The 16,576-nt window shown below is 47.9% G+C and overlaps 1 protein-coding gene across 7 annotated transcripts in view; it reads right to left on the reverse strand.

The window, feature by feature from the left end:
• Positions 1 to 16,576, reverse strand: part of Nhsl2 (NHS like 2) — a 238,536-nt gene that overhangs the window by 135,469 nt on the left and 86,491 nt on the right. For all 7 annotated transcript variants that reach the window (XM_074063012.1, XM_074063006.1, XM_074063011.1 and 4 more), the window contains one exon: positions 6,856 to 6,924. In XM_074063012.1, the coding sequence (XP_073919113.1) occupies positions 6,856 to 6,924 (69 nt within the window). The remainder of the gene's footprint in view (positions 1 to 6,855; positions 6,925 to 16,576) is intronic.

Raw genomic sequence — 16,576 nt, forward strand, 5'->3', positions numbered from 1 at the left:
GGAGGTGGGGCCTTTGGGAACGATTGGGTCATAGGGTGGTGCCCTCAAGATGGGATTAGTGCCCTTAAAAGAAAATACTAGAAAGCTTACTTCCTGTCTCTCTGCTGACTGCCATGTGAGAGCAAATGACATGAGGGATGTGTGTAAACCAGGAAGCAGGCTCTCACCAGACACAGGACCTACCTTATCTTGGACTTCTGGCTTCCAGAACTGTGAGAAATAAACATTTGTTGTTTAAGGCACCCAGTGTACAGCCAGAACTAACGGAGGCACTAAAGTAGTGACAACAAGTGCAGTGGAGTGGAGAAGAAAGATTCTGGAAACATCCTTCAAGCCCTGGTGTGTAGCTGCAGAGGCCTTTTACAGTACATTTATTGGTCTCACTCGTGGTGGGGGAGGAGATTTTTAGGCCACTAACAGGGTCTAGCACTGCCAAGTGACAGACTCAGAGCTCAAGGGTCTGAGGGCAGTGGGGGGAGTTATCTCGAGGGAGGGGCCAGAATCTATTCTTTTTTTTCCACATACATACCATTTGAATGTATGCATTTTGGCTTTTTTTTTTTTTTTTTTTTTGCAGTACTGGGGTTTGAACTCAGGGCCTTGCACACTCTGCCACTTGAGCCACACCTCCAGCCCCAGAATCTATGTTCTTGAAGCATGGGAAAGACTCCGAGAGGCAGCAGAAGAGTGGCCAGACAACATCTAGAGAGCTAAGGAGCTGTGGGAAAGCAATTCTAAGGCATGCCAGTGGCCATGGAGGAGCAGGATCCAGGAGGAGGTGGTTGGTGGGAGAAAGAAGAGAACCAGGCCAGCTGCTTGGCAAGCCAAGCCTGGGGAAGAAGCAATAGAGCTGAAGCAAGGGGGCCGTGGAAGGCCTTGGTTGTCAAGCTCAGAAGTTTCTACTTGGCCAGGAGTTGTAGTCATGCCTATAATCCCAGCACTCAGGAGGCAGAGGCTTATGAGTTCCAGGCTCTGCTACATAGTGAAACCCTGTCTCAAAAAAAGAAACAAAAGAAGTTCTACTCCATTCTATAAGCAAGGAGGTATCTCTGAAGGCTGCTGCATAAAGTAGTTACCTAATGAAAATTTAGTTAAGATGTCAGACGCTCAGAGGTACTGAGTAACTTGCCCAAGATCATACAGCAAGGAAGTGAAGAGTGGAGATTTGAATCCAGGTGTGTCTAGTTTTGAAGTCTGGCTTTTCACTCTAGCATCCCTGAATCTTAACCATGTTGAGATGAATCTTAGGTGACTTGTCAGAGTTAGGAATGGAGCTCAAACTGTGCCAGCACTGCTGTATGACCTCCAGTGTGTGTGCATTTTAATGAAGGCATTAAAAAAAATTCAGGAACTACATACATAAGGTAGTGAAATTATGGATGATTTTTACTGTCTTCTTTGGGGTTTCCACAATTAAATCATGTTATTATACAAATCTGTAAATAACGTTTTATTTTGAAACCGAAATGAATACAAAGAAAAAATCATGGCAAAATACAATTAAGTGCAAATTTTTGTGCTGTGGATCATTTACTCTATGTGGTGTGAGAGATTCCCAAGGTGAAAGACAGAGCAAGGGGATGGAGAAAGGGTACAGAAGATAGCCAAGCCTTTATTCTGAAGGTGGGCTGAGTCAAATGTCAAAACCAGAGTTTCTTGGACTGCAAAGCTGCCCAACACTGGTCAGGTCCTAACCTGGGTAACTGAGTTCATTTTTTGGAAGCAGAGAATCTTAGAACAAGAAGAATCTGAGAGATTACGGAGCCAACCCTATCCTTTCCTTCTCACAGGGGGAATTGAGGCCCAGAGAGGTGAAGGCAGAGAACTCTGCATCCTCACCCAGGCTGTTTTCTGTCTGTATCACCCTCCATCTGGCTCTGGTCTGATCACCAAATATCTCTTTCATCCTATATACTCTTGTGAGTTGCATGCCCTCCTCTGTGCTTATAAAACACTCAAGCATTCCTCTAGCATTCATTCAACAAATGATTGAGCATGTGTTGTGTGCCAGGTTCTGTTCTAGGCCCTCAGAATGAATCATTGACCCCAAATCTCTGTCCCAGTGTGTAGCAATGAAATCACTGCATTTATTTACTTAGGAAATATTTATGGATTACCCAGGTGTGCCACCCCATGTCAGGGGGAAGCTGTTTTATGGTCAGGATAATTGTTCACAGGTTTGACTTCCTCTCTTCCCCCACTGTGAGCACCATGTGGACACAGTGAATGTTCCCAAATGAATGACTAATGAGCTGGAGTTTGGGGCTGGGGTGGAGCTCAGTGGTAGAGCACTTGGCTAGCATGCACAGAGCCCTGGGTTCCATCCCCAGCAGGACAAGAAAAAAAGGAAATGACCTGGGTCACACAGCAATAAGAAGACAGAGCCAGCACCGGAATCTTGGTCCCCAAATAGCTACAGCACTTTCTCCTGCCCTGCACTGCAAGTCAGCTCAAATCGTTGTCAACTCCATCACCTCTGGTAAGGGATCAGAGAAGAAGATCAAGGGCTGGGTTCCCTGGGCAGGAGAAAAGGGAGACCCACCCTATCAGGGACCCTCTCCGGGGACAGTGGGGAAGCTGTCAGCACAATAGCTTGAGGGAAGCCAGCAGGGGCCCCTCAGCGGGGCCTCCTGGGCCTCATCACTCCGTGCAAGAGGAATCTTGAGCTGGGCACCGGTGGCTCACGACTGTAATCTTAGCTACTCAGGAGGCAGAGATCAGGAGGATCGCGATTCGAAGTCAGCCAGGGCAAATAGTTCGTGAGCCCCTATCTCAAAAAACCCATCATAAAAAAGGACTGGTGGAGTGGTTCAAATGGTAGGCCCTGAGTTCAAGCCCCAGTACCGCAAAAAAAAAAAAAAAAAAAAAAGACTAATCCTGAAGTACACTTCGTTTCTGTGTTAAAAACAACGCAACCACTGGAACTACAGAGACGTTCATTCCCTTCCCCTCTGGTCCCACCCCTGGGCCCTGGGAACTGTCCCTCTGAGCAAGAGGCAGCTCGGGCCTTTGGCAGCAGGCGCGGCGCACAGCGCAGCCCCACATCTGCACTGCAGCGCCCTCTGCCGCCCTGCAGCCGCTGGCGCACCGCGCTCCCAGCAGGGGAGGACGCAGGCGGGGGCCGCGCCGCTGCCAAACAGCCTCCTGTTCCGGAGGTGCCTAGGGATGCTGACTCATCGCACCGGCTGCGCCCGCACCGACCGCCCTCGCGGGCTCGCCGCCTCCGCACGCGTCTGGTGACGCGCCAAGACGTGCCGAGCTGCTCTGCGCACGAAAAACAGCCCGGGGCCACCGACCCCGACTACAGCGAAGCGGCAGCACCTGCTCTACCAGCCCCGTGCCCTCACCCTGTTTGAACCCAAGAGTCGTGCGAGCTTCCGGCGCTGGGAGTCCCGTGCACCTCCACTGTCGCATTAACTGGGATAGGCCCCGTTTTATTTTACCGCCTATTGGAGGTGCGGACAGCGCCTGTTGAAGCGCTAAGGGGCGGGGTGGGGGACTGCATGACCCAATTATGTATGACTCCAAAGTTCAAGGTGCGCTTTTCACCGCATTAGGCTGCGTTGTCCTCCCAACTCTCCCCCCAGCGCACAGGCAGGACGTTCAGAGTTAAGCACTAGAATAAACATTTACCTTTTTAGAAATAAAAGAAAACCCGTTAAGTGGCATTTAAGAACAAAGTCAGGCAGGCGTCGGGCTTGATTCTGCACAGATGTTTTAGATTATGGAGCAGAGGACCGTGGTGGGAGCTGTGAATCAGGAAGACACTCTTGGAGCAGACCCGAGCAGGGGCACCTGGGGTTGGCCTGGGACTCAGTAAGTCTACATTTGAGTCAGGAAAGTGAGAAAAAAAGGGGGTACAGATCTGGGGACAGAAAGGACGTACTGATAGGTAAAAAGTGAGGCAAGGAAAGCCCATATAGCACTTTGTACCTATCCTCCAGTACTTACCACCATCGCCTTGCCTTCCATATTAGTAATGTTTGGTCTTGTTAACAAATCCCTAGAGTGGTGTGGGTAGCCCATGCCCTACCTCTGCTTTGGAGACCATGACCTTGGAGCATGGAGAGTAGATCCAGATGCCTATGGGCAGTGCCCATCCTGTCAACTGGATGGAACACAGGTGAAAGCAGAGCTGCTTGCCCAGGCAGCGTCTGCACATGGCAAAGAAGTCCCAAACCAGCTTCTACTCTGACCTTGGAAAAAGTCAGGAGGGTCCCGGCTAAACCCTGAGGCTGTCTCATGCTTCTGAATGTCTTTCTATACCCATGGTGCACCTGAGTGGGATGTGTGAGTCGCTCCGGCAGCCCCACTCTGAGACCAGGCATTGCAACTGGCTGTGAGTACCTACTGCCAGCTGCACCAGTGAATAGACATGCCACTGGACAGACAGCAAGGCTCTATAGCCATAGACTGAAGTTAGATAAGGACCACAGCGTCCCACCAAGACGAAAAAGCCACAGAACTGGGGAGTGTTAGGTGGGTGGTGGAAGCCACGCTTGGGTCGATCCAGAATATCATGCCAAGAGGCCCAGCTACCAGCCCAGCCCAAGCTTATCTACAGAAATGGGCACAATAAGTGAGTGTGCCCCACCGGGGTGAGTTATTCCTTGTTCCTCAGGATCCCAGCGCATAGACACCCACGTGAATCAAGGGCTACTTTTAATTTCCAGTAGTTTCCATTCACTATGACAAGTTGTCATGCTGGGCTCTCTCCCACTGAAAAGCACAACCCTGTTGTATCCTAATGTTCTCTCATGTGCTGCTTGTCCACTCATGGTTCAAGGCCAGCCTGGACAGAAAGCCCGAAAACCTATCTGAAAAATAATAATAAGCAAAAGGGGCTAGGAGGTGTGGTTCAAGTGGTAGAGCACCTGCCTAGTAAGTGCAAGGTCCTGAGCTCAAACGACACTGTTAAGAGAATGAAAAAAAAAAGCTAAAGACTAGGAGAAAATATTTGCAAACTATGTATCTGACCCTAAAGGACTAGAATCTAGAATGTATAAAGAATTCTGAAAAGTCAACAGTTAAAAATTCAAATAACCCAATTAGAAAATGAGCTAAAGACATAAACACACATTTGCTAAAGAGGCTACATGGGTGGCACATAAGTCGATGAAAAGATGTTCAACATCAGTAATCATTAGGGAAATACAATTAAAACCACAATGAGATATCACTGCACATCTATCAGAATGGTGAATTTAAAAAAGTAGTAATACTGACCATGGATGAGAATGCCAAGAAACTGGATCCCTCATGCATTGCTGGAGGGAATATAAAACAGCACAGCCTCTGGAAAACCATTTGGAGTTTCCTTAAAAACCAAACCTGCAAGTACCATGTGATCCAACAGTTTGTACTCTTGGGCACTTATCCCAGAGAAATTAAAACTAATGGCCACATAAAGCCCATTAGGTGAATATCCATAGCAGCTTCATTTGTAATCCAAAACCAAGAAACAATACAGATATCCACCAATGGGTGAACGGATAAGCTATCCGTGATCCATTCAGGTCATGGAAAACTACTTGGCAATACACAGGAACAAAGTATTAAACAAACAAACATACGGAGTATTGATATGTTACCCGGATGGATCTCAACAGAATTATGTTGACTGAAAGAAATTCCTAAAGGTTTTATATATATACTGTATGATTGCATTTTCTACCAAACCTTGTTGAAATGGCCTAATTTTAGAAATGGAGACTAGATTTGTGGTTGATAGGGTTAAGCAGGAGGATGGGTAGGAGGAGAGTGGGTGTGGCTATGGAAGGGCAACTTGAAGGGTCCTGGTGGTGATGGAAATGTCCTGTACCTTGATGACATCAGTGTCAACATCCATTTGCATATGGTCTTAGGGTTTTATAAGAAGTTACCATTGAGAAAAATGAAGTGAAGGGCACATGGGATTTCTTTGTATTATTTCTTAAACAGCATGTAAATCTATAATAATCACAAAATGAAAAATTTAATTACTTAGGAAAAAATGAATCAGATCCACATGCCCTAACTCGGGAAGGTTTCCAAGACATATTGTTAAGTAAAAAAAGCAAGTCGCAGTTCATTGTATTTAGTACAACGCCATTTGTTTTTAAGTACCCACGTAAAACTAAGTTGTATACACAGAAAAAGATGTGGAAGGGAGTGGACACTCTATACTGAGAACAGAGGTTACCTTTGGGGAGGTAAGAGGGGGCAGAAAGAGATTTTTAACAGTGAGACTATACTCATAGGCTGGGGATGTCACTCAGTGGTAGAGGGCTTGCCTAGCATGCAAGTTTCAGTCCTGGGGGCGGGCAGCAAAGGCCTCCCCACCCTCAAGTCTGAAAACATGGCAGCTGTTGAGCCTCTTTGGGGGAAACTGACAATAGCAGGCATAAATCAAAACTGGACACCTACACCCTATGGTGCCTGTTGAAAGCAGACTCACTCTAGGGTGGCCCCAGAGAATGCATCCTTTCAACCATTTCTTAAATCACCATTTATCGAACACCTACTATGTGTTTAGTACTGACAATACAGTGACCAAAATGAAGTCCATGCCCTCATGGAGCTCCCACTCTTGTGCGAGAGCAGATGATAGGTAATATGATTAATTAATTAGGTAATTAATTAAGTGCTATGAAGAAAGCAAACACAGCAGGGAGGATGTGAGGTGTTGGGGTTGGGATTGGAATTTGAGAAATGGTAGTCAGAGAAGGCCTCACTGTGAAGGCAACATTTTGGTGGAGGTTGGAAGGAAATGGAGCAGCCAGCTACAAAGATATCTGGTTGTTCTGGCCACTTTTCATTTGCCCTTCCAGATCTTCTCCACCCTTCTCCACCCAATTTGTGCCCTGGTAGGCTGACCTGTGCAGGCTGCATCAACAGGCTCCCTTGCCCTCTGGTTGCGGGTCAGATTCGACCAACGAGAGGCACCTGCAAGAGACGAGAGGAAAAGGAAAGAATAATTAGGGCATTTCTTGCAGGGCTCTCTGTGCAGGGTCTTCATGGCTTGGCTGCTATATCCCGCTACCAAACACCACAGATCCTGTGGGGCAAACCTCTCTGCACAGCAGCGCTTTCCCAGTTGACAGGACCATTCACTCTAGCCCAGGACCCTGTCTGATGCATGAAGTAGGGGTGGGGCATCCCAGGCAGAAGGCAAGTAGGACCCCCGGCAAGCTTGAAGAATGGTCAGGAGGCTAGTGTGGCTGACCTGGAGGGGGTGGCAAAGGCATTTGTAGGAGAAAGTGTCAAAAAGGTCAAGGAGGTCAGATGACACAGGTCCTTGAAGTATACCATAGAGACTTTGGGGTTTTTTTCAGAGCTGGGGATGGAGGCCAGGGCCTTGTGCATGCTAGGCAAGCACACTATACCACTGAGCTCCATCCCGAGCCCCAGACATTGACTTTTAACCTGAGTAAGATGGGGGCAACTGAAGGATGTTGGTCAGAAGATTGACATGCCCAGACTATATCTTCGCAGCATCGCTTTGGGAAACTGGTGACAGGGGTACTATAATAATCCAGGCAAGAGCAGATGGTGGCTTGGTCTCAGGTGGTGGCAGGAGAGGTGGCAAGAAGCAGCCAGATTCTGAATAGACTTTGAAGGTGGTACAGAATCGTGTTCCACTAAGATGGCCAGACCACAAGACCAAACCCAAGACCAGAGCCTTGGTTCTCTGCGTGTCACCGTGAGCTTCACTGGAAGTCCTGTTCTCAAGACTTCAGAAGGCCCCGTACATAACACGCCAATCCTAATATCCTACCACTTGTGTGGGACACACAATTACGGGCCCAAGGCCCATACCAAAGGGTTCTAGTCTGTTCCTGATCCCAGAAGACTCTAGAAGACTGTCATCATGGGCTTTCTAGCCAACCCATCCCACACCAAAGCTATACCTCTGTGGAGTTATGCTGGGTGTCATTTTGTCCCCTGCTCTGGGCCTCTGATTGGCTCCAGTCACTCTTACCTGCATGAACTGGCCTAACCATGTCCACAACAGAGTTCTGAGAAACAGAGTTCTGAGCCTCCAGTCCTCTGCTCACTGTCACTCACAGGCTGACAAGCAGACCAAACACATCCATCAACCACTGAGTACGTAGTGATGTGGGTCACAGAGGCAGTCAGAGCAGTTTGGGTGACATCTCAAAGAGATTTTCTTTTTGGTGGGACTGTGGTTTGAACTCCAGTCCATTTTGCTCTGGTTATTTGGAGATGGGATCGCATGAACTATTTGCCTGGGCTGCCTTCTAACTGTGATCATCCTGATCTCAAAGAAAAAATTTTTAAATGTGCTTGGGAACACGGCAACCAGTAATCATATGCAGACCACTGAGAGGAAAGAGAAAAATGGAAAACTTGACCCTCAGGCTGAAGGCCTCTGGGTTGGGGATGTCCTGGGAACAAGAGTGACCTGGCACATTTTGGTGCACATTGTTGACTCTCAGAATAGGACCTGTTGCTTTGGATTCATGGACCCTTCACAGAGGCACCCAGCTGGAAAGTGGAGACCAGCACATGATTTTGAGGGCTCATTCCAAAGCCAGGAAAAACTGATGGTATTTTGTTGATGTTCAAAGAAATCAATCCAAAGAGATCAACCCCAAGCCAAAGTCAGCAAGCCTAGAGTGTGAATTCCTGCCAACCTCTGTGTCCCGGCGCAAGGGGAGAAGATGACATGCAGTAGGATCCTGGATCCAACTCTTTTGAACTGTGTGTCTTTGGGAAGATTCTGAACCCTCCCAGGACTCAGTTTTCTAATCTGTAAAATTGGGATGATACCTTCCTCACAGAGTGACACACAGTAAGGGTCAAATGAGCTCCTATGTGTCAAATGTGTTTGGCGCGGCCACCAGAATAAATGTCAATTCTCTCCTCATGCCCACCTTTCTTTGGCAAGACCAGGCCCATGATGCAGGGCAACTATGAGGTTCCAGTGGCCCTTGGTGCCCTTAAGAACTCTCTGAGAAACTTGCTAGCTCCTGTGAGTCAATACTTGGTTTTTGTTCTTTGCTAAAAGGACGTCCTGGATAGCTAACATTGGATCCTAGCAGGGCATGGTTCCTTGCACAGCTTGGCACCAAAGGGCACTAATGCCCATTAATTAACTGTATTAGCTGACCTGCCAAAGCTGCTGCTTTCACTCCAGAATCCCAAATCCTATTCCACACCATGTTACCTGACCACCTTATGTGTATGAACTGTTAATGCAGACCTCTGCTCCCCCTCTCTTTCTCTTCCATCCTTTCTGCCTCTCCTCTCTTCTCCATTCTGCTCTCCCTGGCCTGTTCCTGGCCTTGTCTCTCCATCACGTCCCTTTTCTTCCCTGGCTCTTTCACAAGCAATCATCCAAAGACAGCAGTTATAGGGAGAGAGCAATTTAAAATGGTTCAAGTAGATCACTGTCAAGCTTGGGGTGAACCAGCCTACTTTCATGTTGCCCTGTCATCTGGCCCATCCCCAGTCCCATTTAAAAAAAAATTTTCGAGGGGGTGGGGGCAGGGGGTAGAAATGACCCAAGCCTTGTATGCACATATGAATAATAAAAAATAAATAAAAATAAATAAAAATAAATTTTCTTCAAATCACAGCTGAGTACTATTTTTTTCAAATGGAGAAGGGGTCAAAGGGCATCTCAGGGGTTGAGACAGCATGGAGAAAAGAAGGGCAGTGTGTATTTGGGGATGTGGGAGGGCATACAGTAAGGTCTGAGAGAAGGGGAAACAGGGTGTCCGGAAAAGGGCCCTTGGAACCAGCTGGCCAAGGGCATGCAGGGATCTCAGTGGGGCAGAATGCAGGGCTAATCATACTTGGTGACTGTAGGGAAGAGATATGGTGAAAGCCATGTCTTAACATAACTCTGGGGATGTGGCTTGGTGACAGAGCACTTGCCTAGCATGCACAAGGCCTTAGAATGGATCCCCAGCACCACTGAAAAAAACAAAGATTATTCTGGAAGACAGGGAACCAGAAGAAAGGAGACTGTTTCCATAGTCCTGACACAAATGGAAACCCTGAACTAGGGTGCTGACCACAGGAATGGGAACAAGGGACGCCACTGCCACCTGCTTCCACTACAGTGTCGGGCCTTTATCCCAGATTTGTTCTTCGCCCATCCCAACACCTTCTCCTGGGACCATCTTAAGGGATCCTGGGACTCAAGTCCACCTCCCACTGCTGTGTGGACTTATCCCAAATCTATCTTGAGACCTGGCCTCTCATCTGCCTCTGGGGCCAGGTTCAGGCCACCTTCCAGGTGGTTCCAAGTAACACTGTTATGATATGTCCCACACTGTCATGCTGCTGCCTGCCTCTTGGCCCTGACCCAACTTAGTAGAACTGCGGACCTGGGCTGCATGGTAGGTTTCGGGGGGCTAGCCCAGCGACTGAAGGGTCATTTCACATGTCAACTGGGAAGTTCAACATGACTTCCCAGTGCTACACCAGCAATGTACATGTAAACTTAGGGGACTCAGCATGTTCACACCTTGGGGATGCCCTTCCTTCACCCCCTGCTGTCAAGCTCCTTAGCAGACAGGAGCCTTGACCTTCCTGTCCCCTGGAGATATATGGAAACATGTAGATGCATTCTAGTTGACACAATTACTACCGAGTACAACTGGCGTTTGGGCAAAGGAGAGTCCCACACTGCAAAAGATGGTCGCACCCCAAGGTCCACCAGTATAGTAGTCCCCCCTAAGCTGTGGTTTCACTTTCTGCATTTTCAGTTACCCACTCTGAACTATAGCCCCAAACTATTAAATGAAAATTCCAGAAATAAACACTTCATATGTTTTAAAAAACTTTTATTACATATACGACTATAATTGTTCTATTTTATTTTATTATTGGTTATTGTTAATTGTTGACTGTGCCTCATTTATCAATTAAACTTTTTTTGGTGGCACTAGGGTTTGAACTCAGGGTTTCTTGCTTGCTAGGCAGGTGCTCTACCACATGAGCCTCCAGCCTGAATTTATCAGTTCACCTTTATCACTGGTACGCGTGGATAGGAAACAGCATATTTCATGTAGGTTTCAGTACATATGGGGCTCAGGCATCTGCTGGGGGTCTTGGAGTGCATCCCCAATGAATAAAGGGACTACTGTACTGTCACTGGGAAACACGGTGACCAGGAGCTCAGTGAAGCGGGGACTCTGTGCTGTCCTTGACTAAGTGCCCAGTGTGTAACAGAGTGCATAGCACATGAGGATGTGTGATCAGTTTTTGTTACATTAATAAATCAACTCATCACTTCATATAACCAACACCTACTGAGCACTATGCTTGGTGCTGGAGACCGAGAGAAGAACACGTCTTGAGAGTGCCTTTGGACCTCTGCTGGCCTTAGCTGAGTGCGGGGGCGGGGGAAGGTGACCCGCAAAGCCCTCATGCCTCCCCTTCCATGACTGCCAAGGGGTCCTCCTAGCAAGTGGAGCTAACAAGGTAAAGGCCAAACAGCCAATCCGTTCATTCATTCAACCAACATTTGAGTAGCACGTAAAACATTTCAAAGTGATCTCAATGGAGCTGGAGTGGGAGAAGAGGAAGGCTGGGGTGGGGGCTGGTAGTAGAGTTGGGGGCCTGAGAGGTTCCTGCCCAGCTCGGCCAGAACAGACAAGCCCAATCAGACAGTCTCTTGGGACTGCGGATGCTGGTGTGGATGGAAATCTGCGCCACATGGCCTGAATTGTAGGGCCGGCCTCTGGCTCCCACAGCCCCAAACACTTCCAGATGGATTTATTTATAACTCCCAAAGCAGAGGCAGGGCTCGGCTGTTTTTCCTTCCTCCCCTCCCCACTCCTCAACAAGCCTTGGCCGCCCAGCCCCTCTCCACTCCGGAAACCAGCGGGAGACAGGGAATGTGCAGCTGCTGAACTCCAGTGCAGCAGCAGCCTGGGCTCCTGGTTACAGCCTGTCCCTCCATGGTGTGGGTGTGCCTACAGAGCCTGGCCATCTGGGTTGTCACAGGATGGCAGTTGAATGGGCAGTGCAAGCCACATGCACTCTGGCAAGTCTCCCTTCCAGGCCTGCATGGACTTCATGAAGCCACAGTTCCACACAGGTCTTCTTTCTCTGTTTCTGGGACATTCTGAGTCTTTTCCTCCACATCTTCTTCCAGCAGATACTGCTTCTAATGTACAAACTGCCAGAGGCTTTGGAATCTGACATTTCCCAACGCCGATTCTCTCCTTTTCCAAATAGGAGACAGCTCTGAGAGGTTGAGTCACTTGCGTAAGGTCACACAGCAAGCTAAATAGCAGAGAAAGAAGTGGAAAGCCCAAACCCTGCCCATGACGGCAGTACGCTCTAAACCTCAGTTTCCTCATGTGTGAAGTGGGACTAATGCCTGGCAGGTGGTGTAGTTAGAAGTGTTGACTCTGGAGTTGCTCTGTATGGAGCACATGTTGCTTCTGTCATTTATTCGATGGTGACCCTCCATGAGTCAGTCGCCTCTCTTAACTCAAGTTGTTGATCTTTCTTTTAAAGATTAAAGAGATAATGAGTTTAAATGGCTTAGCATAGTGTCTGGCCACAGGAAGCCCTCAATAAAGAGTAAGGAATAGGGCCGGGAATATAGCTCAGTGGTAGAGTACTTGCCTGGCATGTGTTAGGCCCCGGGTTCTGTCCCCAGCACCACAGAAAAATAGAATAAGAATAGGACGGTTTATTGCTCCGTTGCATCATTATAGCGCTTACAGCTCCCAACTCTCTCTCTTTGGTGGTACTGGGATTTGAACTCAGGGCCTTGTACTTGCTAGGCAGGTGCTCTATCACTTGAGCCACTCCCCTACTCTGGCTTCCATTTCTTGACATATGGCCCAGACTCCAGACAAACATTACTTTGTAAGTTCTCATGAAGAAAGAGAAGCAAACCTTAGGCAAGCCACTTCCTGTCTCCAATCCCGGGAGGTACTTGAGCCCAGTTCTAGATGATTCTGTGGCCAAGGATAGAATCAGAAGGATAAAACCCCGTTACATGGGCCTCTGCCTGCCTTCCACGCCCCCACCCTGCCCCACTGCTCCTCCTCTTTAGGGCTGGCCCTGAATTTCTCTCTGTCCAGAGGTGTGGTCCACCTAGCTGACACCAAAACAGGCCCTGTGTGCATGTCAGGTTTGCAGGGGCCCAATGACCCTGGAGCTGAGGCCTTCCTACCTCCTCCTCTCCTAGCCATGGCTGGAACCTATGGCTAGAAGGGACAGGGTGGCAAAGAAAGCAGACAAATCTCCAGAGGGAAACTTCTAAGATGCGCCGTGTCTGCTTGCCATAAATCCTTCGCCTGCCAAGTGACTCAGAACCCAAGTGTGGCAAACTCACCCCTCTGCACGCAAGGATCCACACAAATTTTCCTGCAGCTGTTCAGCAACACATGACACCAGACTTCTGCCCCAGTGGGAGCCTTTGGCATTCACACATTCCTTTCTGCTAGCTGCTGTGCAATTAACCAGGCCTAGTTTCTCTGGCTTTGTTGTCCTGGGCCATGTAGCGCCGGTGACTATGAGGGGCGCATATGGACAATGGGACCAGCGGCCCTTCTGTCATTTGAGTGTAACTCACCAAGTGTGCTCTGAATCCCAGCAGCCGTCAGACCCCATCTATCTCTATTCCCCTCATCTTTCATGGGCTGCCCAGGAGGCTCGGCACACAAGGGGTGCTTAATAAACACTCTATATCTGTCCAAACAGACTGACTTTCAGAGTTTGTGCATGGACTACCAGAAAGCCCCAGGGGCAGCTCCTCTCTGCCCCTAGAAGCTTCCTCAGCCAACACAGACTTTGGTCCTTACCACCACGAGGCTGCCGGTTCTTCAGCTCCAGTGCTACTGTGCAGGCTCTCTGGGCCTCAGTTTTTCTGTGTGTGACATGGGATCAGCACCACCTATCTCACAACGTTGCTTTGAGACATCTAATACTTAGCCTTAGGACATGGTTGTCTTTTCAAAAATGTTACATTTATAAAGTCTTCCCTCCTAGCAAAAGTAAGTTCTGACACATCTAGGACCATCTAGAATAAAGTTATTTCTTCTCTCAACATTGGTGAAGCATCTACTTACCAGGCATGACAACATGCAAGAAACAAAAGAAATTAAAGATAAAGCTGCTTTCCTAGAGAGATTGTAGCACAGCTGGAAATTTAGGCAAGTATGAAATATTTCAGATAACTCAAATGCCTTTAGGATCCAGGCTGATACTAGAAGTGAGTGAAGGACGCTAGAGGAAGGCAATAGGGAGTGGTGGGGACTGTGGTGAGGGACCCTGTCATCCCAATCTAGCTAACTGCTGTCCTGTGGGAAAGCAGATTCAGTCTTATCAGATTTTTCAAAGAAGCCAGAAATCCAGATTACATGGAAAGATTTCTACTTACTACATGTTAGCAAATAGTTTAAAAAGAGACAAACCACAGGGGTATGGAAAAACGCATCTGGGGGCACTATTTGTCCACCACTCACCAGTGTGTGACCTCTGGGATGGCAGATGATACATTTGTCAACAGAAGTGCTACTGACAGTAAGCACTAGACATGTTCACGGAAGAATCTGACACCTCCACACCCCAGACGAGCCTACCTCAAGGCAGGTTTTAGATGGTGCCCCAAAGTATGGGTATGAATTGGCTAGAGTGGGAGGCAGCTCCAACAAGTTCAAAAGCAGGAACAAGTATGCTACAGTCTGAGCCAAGGGTGTGAACGGGTGTGCCTGCACATCATGCCCTGGGCGCCAGCTTAACTGTGGTCACCGGACTGGTCTCAGGGGAGGAGGTTTCTCGTGACCACAATGAGGGAGCTAAGGGAAGAGGGAACAGGAGTGGCGGGAACCTGCTCTTTAGAGAGTGAGATTCTGAAAAGCCACTCAGGAATATTAAACGCAGGTAGACTCCTCATTGGTAAGAGTGGGAAAGGACACTTTGGTTAAGATCAGGGCCTTTTCTGGAATAAGGTGATGCAAAAATCTAGGACAAAAGCAAACAATGCAAAATCCTGGCTGGCAACTCGAAACTGCTTCAGAAGGTGTGCACAGGGAATAGGAATACAGTGAAGCCCGACAGCGGGAAAAGGAGGGCCAAGCCCCAGGACTGTACAAGCGCTGGGGAAAGGGAGAAACCAACAGGAGACTCTAGAAAGCCAGTCAGCCACAAAATCCTGTAGTGTTTTTGCCACACTTTAGTAAGGGTATAGGTCAAATATATGTGCAGGAGCTAGGGTGTAGCTCAGTAGTAACCATGGGCTTGTCATGCACGAGGTCCTGGGTTCAATCCCTAGCACTATATATATATATATATATATATATACACACACACCCCAAATATATATATATACATATATATACATGTATGTATATGCACATACACACACATATATACATGTATGTATATGCACATACACACATATATACATATATGTATATGCACACACACACACACACATATATATATATATCGCCATATAACTTGGGATATATATATCCAGGATCAAAAGCCCCAGGGAAGCAGAGCACAGTAGCTCACACTTTTAATACTAGCTATGCAGGAGGCAGAGGTTGGAAGGATCGATGTTCAAGGCCAGTCTGGGCAAAAAGTTAGTGAGACCCCATCTCAACCAATAAGCAGAACATGGTGGTCACACATGTCATCCCAGCTACATGGGAGGCACAAGGAGGAGGATTGAGGTCTGAGGCCAGCTCTGGGCAAAAGCACATGACCCTATATGAAAAATAACTAAAGCAAAAAAAAAAAAAGGCTGGGACATGGCTTAAGTGGTAAAGCACCTCCCTAGTAAGCATGAGGCCTTGAGTTCAAACCCTAGTACCATCACTGAAAAAAAAAGCCCCAGTATTAGAAGCAGCTCTCCTTTGACAGGATGGAAGAACCGAAAGAGTTATTTTACTGCAAAGGGGAGAGCACAGGGGCACATGGCATGCAGGTGTTGGGGAGAATTACCTGGCCCTGTGCTGGGCTATGTAACCACTAAAACAAGAGGCAGTGTGATAAAGAGTCACGGAAAAGGCACAAGTGTGATAGGTAGGGCACCAGGTCCAAAAACGTCCATGCCCTAATCCCCAGAAGGCTTCCACCCTAACTTAACTGTGACGATTAGGTTCCATGGCACAGGGGAAGGTTTGTAGAGGCAGATGCAATCAGCTGCCCTTGACTGACGTGGGCAGATTCGCTGGCTATGGTGTGACATCATCACAAAAGAGTCCTCGATTTGTGTGACAGCAGCAATAGGGAACTAATATAACTAGTTTGGGACTCAGTAACATGTAGTGTTTTATCCCAGATACCCAATGACTCGACCCTGGTCTGTCATTTAACCTCTCTGAGCCCCCAATAGCCTCACTGGCAAAATGGAGACCACAATGCCTTCACTCCAGAAGCTCGAAGAGCCCCGAAGGCAAAGGACATAAAGGGATGGCACAGCCTGGCCCAGAGAAGGTGCCAGGCAGTGTTCTTTCCTTCCCTTCAAAAGCAGTTGATGAAAACAGAGTGAATACTTAGGACCAATGGTGTTCTAGTAAATGAATGGTTAGCACCTGACTCTCAAAAAATGTTTGCAAGCATATACATACAGGCTGGCGGAGTGGTTCAA

The sequence above is a fragment of the Castor canadensis genome, chromosome X (assembly GCF_047511655.1).
Source record: "Castor canadensis chromosome X, mCasCan1.hap1v2, whole genome shotgun sequence".
Classification (NCBI taxonomy): domain Eukaryota; kingdom Metazoa; phylum Chordata; class Mammalia; order Rodentia; family Castoridae; genus Castor; species Castor canadensis.